The sequence below is a fragment of the Ahaetulla prasina genome, chromosome 1, assembly GCF_028640845.1.
Source record: "Ahaetulla prasina isolate Xishuangbanna chromosome 1, ASM2864084v1, whole genome shotgun sequence".
Lineage (NCBI taxonomy): Eukaryota > Metazoa > Chordata > Lepidosauria > Squamata > Colubridae > Ahaetulla > Ahaetulla prasina.
The window spans coordinates 62,498,407-62,513,160 of NC_080539.1; the positions used below are offsets into that span (position 1 = coordinate 62,498,407).

The 14,754-nt window shown below is 36.0% G+C and overlaps 1 protein-coding gene across 1 annotated transcript in view; it reads right to left on the minus strand.

The window, feature by feature from the left end:
* The window catches only part of WDR26 (WD repeat domain 26), a 38,391-nt gene extending 24,268 nt beyond the window's left edge, over nt 1–14,123 (minus strand). Inside the window, exons 1-3 of the mRNA XM_058165511.1 lie at nt 13,316–14,123; nt 11,742–11,841; nt 11,465–11,521 (exon numbers count right to left, since the gene is read on the minus strand). Coding sequence (XP_058021494.1) covers nt 11,465–11,521; nt 11,742–11,841; nt 13,316–13,680 — 522 coding nt within the window. The 5' untranslated portion in view covers nt 13,681–14,123. The remainder of the gene's footprint in view (nt 1–11,464; nt 11,522–11,741; nt 11,842–13,315) is intronic.
* Nucleotides 14,124–14,754: the final 631 nt, after the last annotated feature.

Below are 14,754 nucleotides of genomic sequence, written 5' to 3' on the forward strand. Positions count from 1 at the left end.
TTGTAAATGAAACTTGGGAAAAAAAATCTGAAAAAAAACCAGTTGTTTTAATAAGTTGCAGACGAGTGCTATGTTCATATTCCCAATGTTCCAAAGCAGTCATTTGGAATTGAATATAAAGTGTTACGTAGCCCTAATAATAATGCAACATGTTATTTGCTTCTAAATACATGAAGTTGAAAACACCAAAATCTTGCAGCTTCTCAAACAAGTATATATCGCTTTATTAAATGAAAAAGAATTAAGTATGATACACAAACAAGTTTTATTGTGAAAAAGGGTCCATATCAGGAATAATAGATCCTGTATCAAAATCTTGGAAATGTAAATTATCTCTGAACACAAATATTAGTCACTGCTGAGTAATCATAAGCAGACTCTATTTCAAAGTAATTGTGTGTTCAGAAAGGCATGTTACTCTAACATTCAGAAACTCATAGGATCAGGAACTTTTCTTTTTATAGCTACACAAATAAGTTTATATTTTACAAATGTTATGTCTTTAAGTGGGTATCACATTAACTATGGGACCGGAAGTTTACAATATGCCCTAGGCAGTATTAAAGCTTTTAATTATTTGTAAGTAAAGTTTTAATTGTTAACGCAATCACTTTGTACATTTGTTTACGAAGAACACAAATTATAAACAGGAAACAATATCATGACTTGAAATCCACTAATTTCAGAGCTATATGGAAGAAACCTGTATAACAACATTCCAAGGAGATGTAGCAGTAGTAGTAATAGATGTCTTCATGTGACACATACCAGACTTTTTTCTTTCAAATGATTACAAGTTTAAATGAGTTTTAAAAATTAAAATTAAATAAATTATGCAAATGACTTTAACTATATCTTTTATTATATCATAATAAAGTGGTACTTTGATACTTGTCAATAATTTGTTCTGGAAGATGTGATGAATATTAAAAATAACGGGTACCAAGAAAATCACAACTTACCATGTGACCCGCTATTTCGGCTGGAAGAAATAACGAGTCACGAGGCAGCCGATGTCAGCAATGCGTCCCTATGCATCGAATACCGGGTGAAAGATGAGTGCTGGGACAAGATATCTGCATCCATTTTGTTACAAAAACCATAACTGATGGAGTAAAACTTTTAAACATCAACCTTTCATACATTTATATTGATAAAGAACCTATGCTTTTAAATGTGCATAAAATATATTTTTCCTTCTCCAAACACAAATACATGTACAAAAGAAAATTTCAGTATGATGAGAGACAGTATACCTTCCAAAGTTAAGCTTCCCTTATTTCAGCCACATTACATTGCATTTTTATAATGGAAACATACACTGCTTTTGCCCAAACCTATGCCCATTTGTATGAAAGGCCTATACAGTGTTTTGAATTGTAAATGAAACTTGGGGAAAAAAATCTGAAAAAAACCCAGTTGTTTTAATAAGTTGCAGACGAGTGCTATGTTCATATTCCCAATGTTCCAAAGCTGTCATTTGGAATTGAATATAAAGTGTTACGTAGCCCTAATAATAATGCAACATGTTATTTGCTTCTAAATACATGAAGTTGAAAACACCAAAATCTTGCAGCTCCTCAAACAAGTATATATCGCTTTATTAAATGAAAAAGAATTAAGTATGATACACAAACAAGTTTTATTGTGAAAAAGGGTCCATATCAGGAATAATAGATCCTGTATCAAAATCTTGGAAATGTAAATTATCTCTGAACACAAATATTAGTCACTGCTGAGTAATCATAAGCAGACTCTATTTCAAAGTAATTGTGTGTTCAGAAAGGCATGTTACTCTAACATTCAGAAACTCATAGGATCAGGAACTTTTCTTTTTATAGCTACACAAATAAGTTTATATTTTACAAATGTTATGTCTTTAAGTGGGTATCACATTAACTATGGGACCGGAAGTTTACAATATGCCCTAGGCAGTATTAAAGCTTTTAATTATTTGTAAGTAAAGTTTTAATTGTTAACGCAATCACTTTGTACATTTGTTTACGAAGAACACAAATTATAAACAGGAAACAATATCATGACTTGAAATCCACTAATTTCAGAGCTATATGGAAGAAACCTGTATAACAACATTCCAAGGAGATGTAGCAGTAGTAGTAATAGATGTCTTCATGTGACACATACCAGACTTTTTTCTTTCAAATGATTACAAGTTTAAATGAGTTTTAAAAATTAAAATTAAATAAATTATGCAAATGACTTTAACTATATCTTTTATTATATCATAATAAAGTGGTACTTTGATACTTGTCAATAATTTGTTCTGGAAGATGTGATGAATATTAAAAATAACGGGTACCAAGAAAATCACAACTTACCATGTGACCCGCTATTTCGGCTGGAAGAAATAACGAGTCACGAGGCAGCCGATGTCAGCAATGCGTCCCTATGCATCGAATACCGGGTGAAAGATGAGTGCTGGGACAAGTTTTCTGCTTCAAAATGTGTTGAACACCAAATTTGAAGAGTTTTGAAGCAGTTGAGTGTCAAGATATGACTCTATTATAATGGTTGGGAGGTGCTATTCTAAAATGGTAAAATGTCTCAATATTAGAAAGGGGATAAAACTGCTTGTGGAAGACAATGACTTGTGTGCTTTTCATAAGGAATGATTATACAATACTATGTTTTTTATACAAATATTTACCTGAAGCTACAGGTGAGTTCTCACTTAACAACCATTTATTTTGCAACCATTCAAATTTACAAGAGTGCTGAATAAGTCATAGTTACAAATGGCCATCATACTTACGTAAGTTGCAGCATCCTTACTGTTACATGATCACGATCTGGACACCTAGTTCACAACTACGACGTTGTAATATCCTTGCAGTCATGTGATCGCCATTAGTGACCTTTTTTGCTGGTTTCCACAAGCAAAGTTAATCGGAAAGCCGGCAGGTTGCATACAGCAATCGCATTATGCTCTCACTTAATGACCACAGTGGTCACTTAATATCAGCAATTGGAAGTGCCAGTATTTCTGCTATTAAGCCATGTCATCATGTCACATCATGTTTCATAACCATATAGCTTGGTTACAGAAATTTCATGGTTCCAATTTACCATTGTTAAGTGAGGATTATCTGTATATAGTACATGGTTTATATTTTAATGGAATTCCTGCTCTACAATTTGTATAGAAATCTATACTAAGAATTTTCAGTTTCTATAAAAAGCATGGTTTCTTGAAACTTTTAGCTCTACTGTATTTGCCACCTAGCTTTTTTACTTTGCAGAATTATTTACACCTTTTTAATGAAAGACACGAATAAAAATATGTTTGACTGTAAGTTTTGTATTTTATGACAAATTTAATATCCATTATAAACCATGTTTGATTTTTATAGTCCTAACATAGAGTACCATATCTGATCTAATATTAATATAATTTTAAAATTATCTATTGCATCATAATGTACCTTTACAATTAATAGTGATACAAAAACATGACCTCCACCAGGAAACCAAATAGTTAGAAAAGCAGTGCAAACTGTCAGGCTGGACAGATTTCATTCTGAAAAGTGGTTAGGGTAAGCAGGCTAGAAACTGGGAGACCTGATTTCTAGTACTGTACTATCTTTGTCATACAGCCAGCTGGGGGCTCTTGGAGCAGTCACTTTCTCTCAGCCTTAGAAAGGAAACAATGGCCAAACACTGAAAAATGTTGCCAAGAAAACTGCAGTATCTTGTTCAGGCAGTCTCTGAGACAACATGTAAAACAAATGTTGACAAAATGTAAAAAATAATTCACACAGCAACTAGAAAAGACTTGAATCATAAAAACTTGTCCCAAATCTTTTATAAAGCTTGCTTCTATTTAGGGAAACAAGGTAAAGTAGCAATCTACAGCTAGGTCACAGAAATGAAAAAAAATGGATTGGTCACACACTATTATCAGCTGACCAGGATAAGAAATTAAAAATAAAACCACAACAACCCAAATTAAAGCAGAAGTGAAAAATCTATTTCATACAATGGTTTCACCTGGGTTTTGAGTACCACTTTCAATTACAAATCGGTGACAAATCTTAGGAGGATTCTGAGAATCACAACTAGGATTTTTTGAAAATTCAGATTGTGAATTAAGAAAAATAACATATATTTACTGTAAAACTGCAAAAATTACGTACCTGTAGAGACAAGGTAAAATAAAATAATTTGCCCCAAACTTGAAAGATCAATAAATCTCAACCTGGAAAATTCTACACAGTTTATGTGGAAACAATGAAACCTGGTAAGACTTCTTGAGGCTCTATTTACTCTGAAACTTTTAAAATTTACTTTTCATTTAATCTGGAGAGTTTGTGAACATTTTTCTATAGATGTTACAGTTTCTATGTAATCTATTGGCATCATGATATAGCAGAGAAAATTTTATTATATTCTGGGAAAGTATTCCGCAACTCAAATTAAAAGACTTATTTAATTTAGATTCCTAAAATGGTACTCAGATGTGCAAATGTAAATACAGACAACTTGTTTGGTACCCAGCAGGCCCTTGCCTTGCCTATTTTACCAATTAAAACAAATATTATTAAAAATGGGAAGCTGCCATGCTACACAGCCTCAGTGTCCAACACCATCAATTTTTTAAGAGAAAGTCTTTGGGTGCCAAATGAGACCCATTTGGTTTTTTAGAAAATAAAATAATGGTGGCTATGTATGGCTTTCCTTGGAAATGTGCTCATCAGCCTAGAGCAAGGACAAAAATAAGCAAATATATAAAAATACGGGGGGGGGGGGTCCTAATGAGAAATAGGGGCCTACAAGGAAAAAGGTATCATTATAGAAGTGCTTTTTTAACTGGCTGTATCTGGCTGGTGTATACTCCATATACCATTATCTCAAATTTCCAAACAAAACACTGGAGAACCTTGAAGTAAGAAATATGGTAGCATTGTGTGCATGCCATTTTTTCATTGTGTAGGCTCCCTATAGATTTCTATCACCTATTTTTAAATGTCAGGAAAGGTTACACCATTCATTTAAATTTGCATTAATGTAAATTATAGGGTTTTAACTTTCATTTATATGATAAAGCTATTAAACTAAGTCCAAAGTAAATGATTTTTTTTTAAAAGGTTACTTTTTTTGACACCACTAACCTAGAATTTTTTATCTTCGGTTTTTTGAAAAAATTATAGTAAACTGATTTGTACATCATGCTAAACAATAATAAGTTTGTTCACGTTATTCTAAGCCAAAAGCAAACAAAAAACATCATGCTGTTATGCAAGAAGTAGGCCAACATGTTTGTTTATTTAAAATGTGAACACCACCCTTCATAACAAAGCCTTTCCAGGGCAGCTTACAAGACATTTTAAAATTACAATTAAATATATTACTCATAGTTTCACAAACATTTACATAATGAAACATCTACACTAATATTCTCCGTCTCGTAAATAATGGAAAAGAAGATATTATTCCATTTCAGAATCTGTTAATTATTTGAGATTGCAGATCTCACTAATATAGCTAAAATAATGGGAAAAAGATATTGTTCCATTTCAGAATCTGCTAATTATTTGAGACTGCATACCTCACTAATATATCTTACAACCATATATAAAGAGAAGGAAAATAAATTTTCACTTACAAATCTTTTTCACAATGTGAAACCCTTTCATCTACGTATTTAAAATTGATAAAGTATCTGGAAGAATTGTGCTCTTTCCAACAATCTCTCCAGTGCTTACTAAGGAGGCACATTCCACAAGTTAAAATGCTATTATGAAATATAAAAAGCAATTGCTATGATGCACATGCGAATGAACAACTAGAACAAATTATATTTGACAAGGGACTTCTGTCCTGCTTCTCTCACATCTATAACAGACCCTGAACATATTTGTACCGTGTTTATTTATAAGTCATTTCTCTCCCTACCACATTTTATAGAATACTGTCCTAAAACATAAATGCCTTTTAAAATTATTTCAATTGCCCAAATTGGTACATCTGAAAAATTAATGGTGGGTTTAGAATAATTTATGGAATTATAATTTCTTATCTACAAGATAGTAAAAAAGTTTACTTTAAAAATATTTTTTTAAAAATAAGTTTTAAATTTTTTCCCTTAGGTTTTTAAAAAGCTGACATAGTTCTAAGAGATAATCATAAATATAACTGATATGTTCTGCTTGTAGAAATAAAAGTTTACAGATCTGGTAACTGATCATACTTTAAAAGTATAAAAATAAATGAATCACTTAAAGAATGAGGTGACAAAAGAGATTTGTGCAAGAAAGATACAATAGGATACAATAAGGAAGAGTTTCCATATAAACCAGATGTGACCAGAACACTGACTCACAATTCTGATGATTTGAGAAATATGTTTCGAGTCCTGAGAGTACTTTTTATTTAGCTAAAATGTAATCATGAAAGTAAACATTAAAGGACCCTCAATGTTAATATTTTTGTTTTATTATTTATGAAATATATAATTTCGTAAGTATAAAGTTCCTCTAATTGAAATTAGGTTTGTATTTTATGTGCTTGCCTTGCTTGCAAAGCTTAGATGTTGAATTGAAGCTTCATTAATTAGAACTGCTCCTGCTTTGAAGATGCTGAAGGTAACATGTATATATTTTAGATTAGCATGTCATCATGCTTTTTCCCCGTCACAGGGTAGTCATTTGACTTTGGAATTTGCATAGCTGAACAAAAATATTTTAGTAGCTTAATACATATTCTTACTGTTCTATTTTTATAAGAAAACATATTCTGTACTGCTAAAGAAACAGTTGGTAAATTAATATCACATATGCTGCAAGATCTAGCATGTCACATACAGCCATAAAAATAAACTCCCATCGCACAGTAATAAAAACAGCAATTAACTACTAATACAAAACATACTGAACCTTTTCTATATAACTGATAATGTTTCATTAATATGGTTCAATCACTTCAACCAGCAGACACTCAATCCATTACAGCATTTACAGAAAATAAATTGATGAATATGTTAGGCCAGTAATGGCTAATCTTTTTGCCGTCGCATGCCAAAAGTGTTCAATGACCCCCCCATGCCCTGCCCCCCCATGCATGCACACACGACCCACCTCCACCCCCCCACAGATGCATATGACTCCCCCGAGCCCTGTTTTGGGCCTAGCAGGCCTACCTGAAGCCTCTGGAGGGTGAAAATGGCCTTCCCCACCCCACCCCCCCGGAGGCTAGAAATGGCCCGTTTCTTGACTTCCAGTGAGCCCGGTATTCGCCCTCCCCAGGTTCCAGAAGCTTTTCTGGAGGCCGGGGAAGGCGAAAACGGCCTTCCCCACCACCACCACGCCCCGGAGGCTAGAAACTGCCTCCCAGAGTCTCCGCACAAGCCCTGTACTTACCTGGCATCCAAAATGGAGACTTCTGGGAGGGGAGCCGTGGGCGGGGCCAGCTGAAAATCAGCTGGCTGGCGCAAGCATGCACGCTGAATCTGAGCTAGGGCAATGGCTCGTGTGCCCGAAGATATGGCTCCATGTGCCTCCTGTGGCACATGTGCCAGAGGTTCGCCATCACAGTGTTAGGCAATACTCACAATAATTCTTTAATATGGGACATGTACTCGTAGAACAATCTTTCCTATAAAATATCTGATATATCAGAAAATGCAAACACTGCTATATATTTACAAATATCAGCACTACGACTAATTTCAAATGCTTACCAGCCTTATTATTATTCATACTGCAAATGTATCCAAGATAAACAACTTAAAAGGATCTCAACATACAACAAAGAACTGATTTTACATATTTCTTGGCAAAAGACTTATATACTCCTGAAACAAAGACAAATGAATTGGCAAAACAATACTTTTGAAGCAGCTGCTCTAAAAAATGCAGGGAAACCAAATCAACTCTCCCACAAGAAGTCTAATGGCAGATATTAAAGGATTGTTTGGAGTGCTATATTAAGAAATAGCTTATGTTGATGGCAATTTGTGAATAAAATTTTGAAGAGCTGCCAGCTGGATATATTTACGAAATACACCTAACCACTAAAGGGAGGCATGTGTAGAAACTCATTTTCTCTAGAAGCATACCTATTTTATGTATGACTTTCAAACTATAGTTGTCACTGAAGTTCATCATTGTGCTCCTTCATTCAACCAATGTAAGTTCTACAGTCCTAAAAGTGCTCTTGTTAGATCAGGATTAAAAACATTGACTTGGCAATAAACTAAATAATAGATATAAATAATAAATACAGAACAATGTCAAGAGTAATTATGATGATAGCATGCATTACTTGTGGATTGCCTTGAGGAACCCTGGTTGTCAATGCTATTAACATGATGTGGTTTTATTTGGCCGTTTCTTCAAAATGTGTAAAAGTTTTCAACTTAAATTATTTCAAATTCAAAGCACCATTTTGGATGGAAAACTGGGGTATTTAACTGCTTAAGAAATATCCTGTGTCCGTAACAGTGGTTTAAACACAGAACATTTCCGTAACAGCTTCTATACTCACAATAGCCATTTCACACTTGAAATCTGACTTTTTAAATTCAAAGTGGTTCAACTTTGAAGCATTTTGCACATCCCTAATTCTTCAATGCTCTTATGAAACAAAATGCTAGGAAACCACACAAAAATGAATTCATGTAAGATTATAATTGATACATTAACTTTTACTAAATGCATTCAAACACTGGACAAACTAACTATATGGGATACCTTAACTTAGACTTCTATAATGAGTATTGGTTGTCTTGATAGTTAAATATCCACCTTCAGTTCTATGACCATTATTTGAAATGAAATGAGAAGAAAAAGAGTCGAGAGCCTAGTAAAACTGATAAAATTCAGAATTCATTATAAACCTTTAATTTTGTATCTAGTAATTAGAAGCAGGAAGTCTTGCTTCTAAACATTTCGAAGATTAGGATGTGCAACATCAAACAATCTGAGTTCAACATAGTTTATCTGGAAACTCTTATAAAGATCCAAAATATCAACAGACTACAGCTATTACAGCTTTATATAGGTAGTCCTCAACTTGGAACCATTTGTTTAGTGATCATTTAAAATTACAATGGCACTGAAAAAAGTGACTTATGACCAGTTTTCACACTTATGACCAGTGCAGTATTCCTTTGGTATGTGATCAGAATTCAGATGCTTGGAAACTAGCATGTATTTATAATGGCTGCAGTATGATTATCTTTTGGCAACCTTCTGACAAACAAAATCAATGGGGAAGCCAACCATGTTGCTAACTTAATAACTGCAGTAATTCACTTAACAACTATGATAAGAAAGGTCATAAAATGGCGCAAAACTCATTAAACCACTTCTTGCTTAGCAACATAAATTTTGGGAATACGGATGCATATGTAGGAGATTTTGGAAATAACTAGCCCATGTGCAGAATTTTTTTCCTGACAAATCCATCAAAATTCAGGTATAAACATCTTTCAAAATTATTATGAATTTTTTTTCTCTTGGTTTTTGATATGGGCAAATAGGATGAGATAAGCATGGTTTTTCATGAAGGGGAAGCATGTACTGTATATTTGTCTTTAATCTTAAGGATTAGATGAAAGGAAGGATACCCTTCTAAATATAGCTTTACAAAAAAATACTACCTTTCAATTAGCAGATACAAAAATTTATTTTAGACTGGCCATAACGTAATCCAATATAAACAATATCCAAAATTTCAATTTTACACAACCACCACACATCAAGGAAATCTTCCATCGCTTTATTTCCATCTCTTAAGTCATATAGGGTCTCCAAAAATTAGTTCCAAGGTTAAAGAATCAACTATTCTCCTAATAGATACTTGCCTAAACCAAAATTTAGAATTAGTTGCCCAAACAAAGATTCTTGCAAATGTGTTTTTTTTAAAGTTCATTGAATTCCTTTAACAAAACAGGTTATTACTTCCCATAAAGCAGTACTTCACAAGTCACTGAGCTACTTTCCTGCAACATGTTTCAGAGTATAACATAATATAAGCAAAATAAATCAAATTAATACATTCAGGAAAATCATTAAAGGGACATGAGTTTGAGTTTTCCCATCTCACACAATATAGCAATTTGGGTATGAAGATGAGAGGAAATATTGCTGTTTCTATTCTTATAAATCAACTGAAGGGCACTGAAGAAAAATTCTAAAGATACCTCCAGATTCCAATTTTAGTTAGTTATGAATTGAATGGATTTTACACACCAATATGAAAAGAATGAAAGATTTTTCTTACTATAAATTATTGGAATTCCTATATGAAAATATTTTAAATATAGTAATTTCATCTACACAAGAACCTTAAGAATGTTTTATTCCATTTACAATAGAAGGCAATTCGAGCATAACTCAATATACCATTAGCAAATTACCCTGTGTATACTTAAACAAGGTGATGTTCAAAACAGTGAAAGGATAAAAGGTAAAGGTAAAGGTTCCCCCTGCACATATGTGCTGGTCGTTCCCGACACATGGTCATGTGGCCGACATGACTAAACGCCAAAGGCACACGGAACTATAGTAATCCATAAAGAACTGTTTTAACTTTTACAAAAAACAGTGTTCTACAAAAGGTATATTTTGACATTTTTTCATATTAGGTCTTAGATGACCTCTTTACTTTTCAGTACAGTACTTATGCTTTTTTGTATACTAAATTTACATTATCATCTACCTATTCATAGGAAAGCATATACTAAAGTACTTGCTTGCAAGAAAAGATTTAACTTGATTAGCCTTCAGACTGAGTACAATATATACTTTCACAGTGAAGAATAAATGTAGCAAAACATCTGTTTTGCACACCACTTCCTTCATGAAGTGGGAGGGTGCAAAGAACAGGAAAAGTATCCTTTTGATAACAGAGAAACCTCAAGAAAGCTAAGCAGACATCAATAAATTCCTCTGTTTTTAGAAACAGGGCTATTTTCCACTTGAATCAGAGGAAAATATGCCGCACTTTTATCAAATGTAAGCCCAAAACAAAAAACATACCAAGAAATGAGAAGGAGTAGAAATACTTTAGTGTCTCTTTAATATGCTGTTAATTACATAATTGAGACATATATAGCCCTTAGTTATCACTAAAATTGTCATTTTATTGCTTTATTAAGTGAAAAGCAAAATGACATTCTAGGTAACTGCAAATATGCCAACCCTGTACAGTAACCATGCCTCTAAACTTCACAAACCAAACCAATGATTTCACTAGAAAGTAAAAAGTAAAAACTGTACCTAGCTGCAAGTTAAGCAAATCTCAATGATATATGTATTTTAGCTATATTGTTACATCAGAATATTCAAAGTTTGCATACAAAGCATAAGCTTTTTCATTTTTTAATTGAAAATTGAAAAATATATTGCTCTTGACATACATATATAACTAAGCATGCACATCTCAATGTAAACTATTAAAGTATATTCTTTATATCTAGAATTTGTTGAAAAGCCTCTCTTACCACAATTGCATTAGACGAGTGCACCAATGGCTTCAGTTCATTCAGGTCGTTCTCAGCCTAGAAAATGCAATGTTAAGAACAATTAAGAGAAATAAAAAAGGTAAACCAAAGTTGGTGAAATATACTATATTATCTATAAATTAATAACCTAGATTTATTTATTTTTTACTCAGAATTAAGCCTCATTATAATGAACAGATTGGCTTTACTTTTAAGATACTGTGCATAAGGTTGCAATCATTGTTACAATTAGGCAACCTTATGCCTCTTTTATTACCTTATCCCATTCTCCTTCCATGACATGATTGCGGAATTTGGTGGCAGAAGGGTGTTCTAAACGACATCCTGACTCTTGCATGAGAAGATCAACAGTCTGGCTGTGAGAGAGAGGCATAGTGTTCTTAAAAAGTTGACCAGTCTTTATTCTTACCCTTATAGATAAGCCATCCAGTGTAGCCTTAATACAACATGTTTTAAAAATATGATAAAAATTACCTGGGCTTTCTCAATAAATTCTAGCAAATATGACATATTTTTCTATTATTTTCATGATAAAGAAATATTTTCTGTCAGGAAATTGTTTACTTAATAATCCATAAACCTATATTCTTACTTTCCCAATTATTTAAAATGAACAATACTGTTTACCTTGTGTTAAAACTAAAACAATCAAAGGTTTGCCTCTTGCTATAAACCTGACAGTCAGGTTTATAGCAAGAATAAAATATCCCATTTTTATTCTGTATTCTAAGTTAATATCAATCTATTCCTGCAGTGGTTCAAGTTCTCACCTTATGAAGACCTTAGTTTTCCAAGGATATATTATATAATATGCATATTATTAAAATTAAACTAGCTACTATTATAATACACAACTCTCAGGTTTGTTTTAGTAATCCAAACTACTGATGTACCATGTTTATTTGCTTTTCACCTTCCCCCATTCCAGTGCATGCCTATTACTCAGCTCAAAGCACTGCAGTGCTGCAAGCTACATAAGAGTCATATATTTGACATTAATTTTAAGAACATTCCAAGGGGGTTAGACACAGGTATATTCAAGTTCAATTTTAATACTATCAATCTACGTTTAAAATGTTAATTTAAAACTATAGAAGGTCTATCTAGATGTGTAGGGATGTTTTGCTGTAATCTAAAATGCTTCTGTATTAGATCTATCTTAAAAAAAATCATAGCGTTATATTCAAAATGCTAGTTTACTAATATAACCTCTGTAATTTATTTGTCTTTCAATAATGTGCTGTTGGGCCTCACAGAAATTCTACCTCTTAAAATGAAGTTCACATTGGACTAGGCCTGAAAAATAGGCCTGTTGTCTCACTGCCTTCAACTCATCCACTGTTTTTATTTATCCCTCACATTTCTGTCGGTTATTAAACCATAACATACTAATGTGAACAAAAAAATCTCCCCATTGGAGAAGAATAGATCAACATACAAAACGTTGACCTTCTCCCCCTTAGGTATATAATTGATGTTTAAAATAAACAAGTCTGTCAGAGTTATTGTTCTCATCAACACAAACCTAGATCCATATTCTCGCCAAACAATCATCCGATGTTGCTTCCTACAAAAACAGATATTAGCAAGAGGAATATCATCCGTCTACTCTCGAAATCTCCCTCTCCCTCCCCCCCCCAAAAAAAGGCCAGCCAAGGAAGGGGGCTGGAAAGTACATGGTGGGCAAAGTCATCCTCCGGACGATCTCCCTCCCTCCCTCCCTCCCTCCCCCAACACACACACACACACACACACACACATTCCTCAGGTTTAAAGTCTACGCATTATTTGGGAGGCGGGATGATCGCAACACCTACTCGCCCCACTTACTTGAGGCCCAAACCGTGGAGGTGCTGCCCGATGAGCCGGATCACGTCCTCATCGGATTGCGAAAGTCTCTTCTTCTTCTTCAGGGCACTGCTGCCGACGCCGACGCCGCTGCCTCCCCCCATCTCAAGCGCGGAGCCGCCGGGGGCCGAGACCCCATTATTGACACTCGAGCCGCCACCGCCGTCGCCGTTGTTGGCCGACGGCAGCAAGCCATTGGCGTGAGCTAGCTGCTCTCCAGTGGTCAATCCCGACGAGGCCTCGCCGTTTTGGGCGTTGAGGCAGCCCAGATCCGGACCCTGTGACGACGACGACGGCGGCGGCGGCGGCTGTTGCTGCTGACCCCCTCCTGCTCCGTTGGCCTGCATGGCGCTGCCGCTGGCTCTGAGGGGGGTGGCAGCCGGGGGGGCAAGCCCGCAGGAGAGCGAGGGGGATGAAGACGAGGTGAGGCCTGCTCTGCCCGCGGAAGCCCCGGGCTCTCCTGCTCCCTCCGCCGCCGCCGCCGGGGAAGCCCGCGCTTTCTTCCGCGGTGGCGGGGAGGCTCCGCCGGTGTCCGAGTCGGAGGAGGAGGAAGCGGAGGCCAGAGTTTCCTCGCCGAGAGCGGCCGTGGTGGGAAGCCGGGGGGGAGGGGAGTGAGGAAGGGGAGGAGGGGGTAGGGTGGGATGGGGAGGTGGCGGGGTAAGGAACGGGGGAGCTCTTCCTCTCCCCGCGGCTCTTAGACAGCAGCAGGAGCTGCTACCCTTTCTACGGTCCCGCCAGAGAACGCGGCCCGAAACAGCCCCCGCCTGGCAGCCCCAGGCACACAACCCTCTCCTCTCCACTAGCTGGTCGGTTTGAGGCTCTTCTGCCTAGCTGCAGCCTAATGGAGTCTGGGCCGGGACGTCACAGGAAATTCCTATACTGCCCCTTCACTCACTTCCGCCGCCGCCGCCTGGGGTAGGCTTCGGGGTATGGCTGCGGAGGAGCTCGGGACGGTCTCGACAGCACCACCCCCTGGGCGGGCGCAGACCCCCGACTCAGGGGGCTTTTGTCACAACACCTGCCGGGGGTGGGGGAGGGGACTTCCTGGTGATGATTCGCTTCAGATGTCCATATAGGGAGTAGGGAAAGGCTGCAGGTAGAAATACCAATAAACGGTACGCTCACTTGGACCTCTTTCTAAAACAAAAACAAAAAATATTCTTTTTCTGTGGGGCTGTGTGCTTTCAAATTTTGAACGTCCTTCTATGTTATCCAGGTCCGACTTAAAATCTCTTCCTGAGCAATAAAAAAAAAAAGTCCCGTGGCTTCGTAGCCTTAAGTATATTTTCTTTTAAGATACCAACTCCTTTGTTTTTAACTACCGCAGACTGACATGGCTCCGCTCTTAAAATGGCATCGATGGCTTCTTTTTTGTATTTTGTAAATAAATATCGAGATGATGTGCGGGGATATTTGTAAAA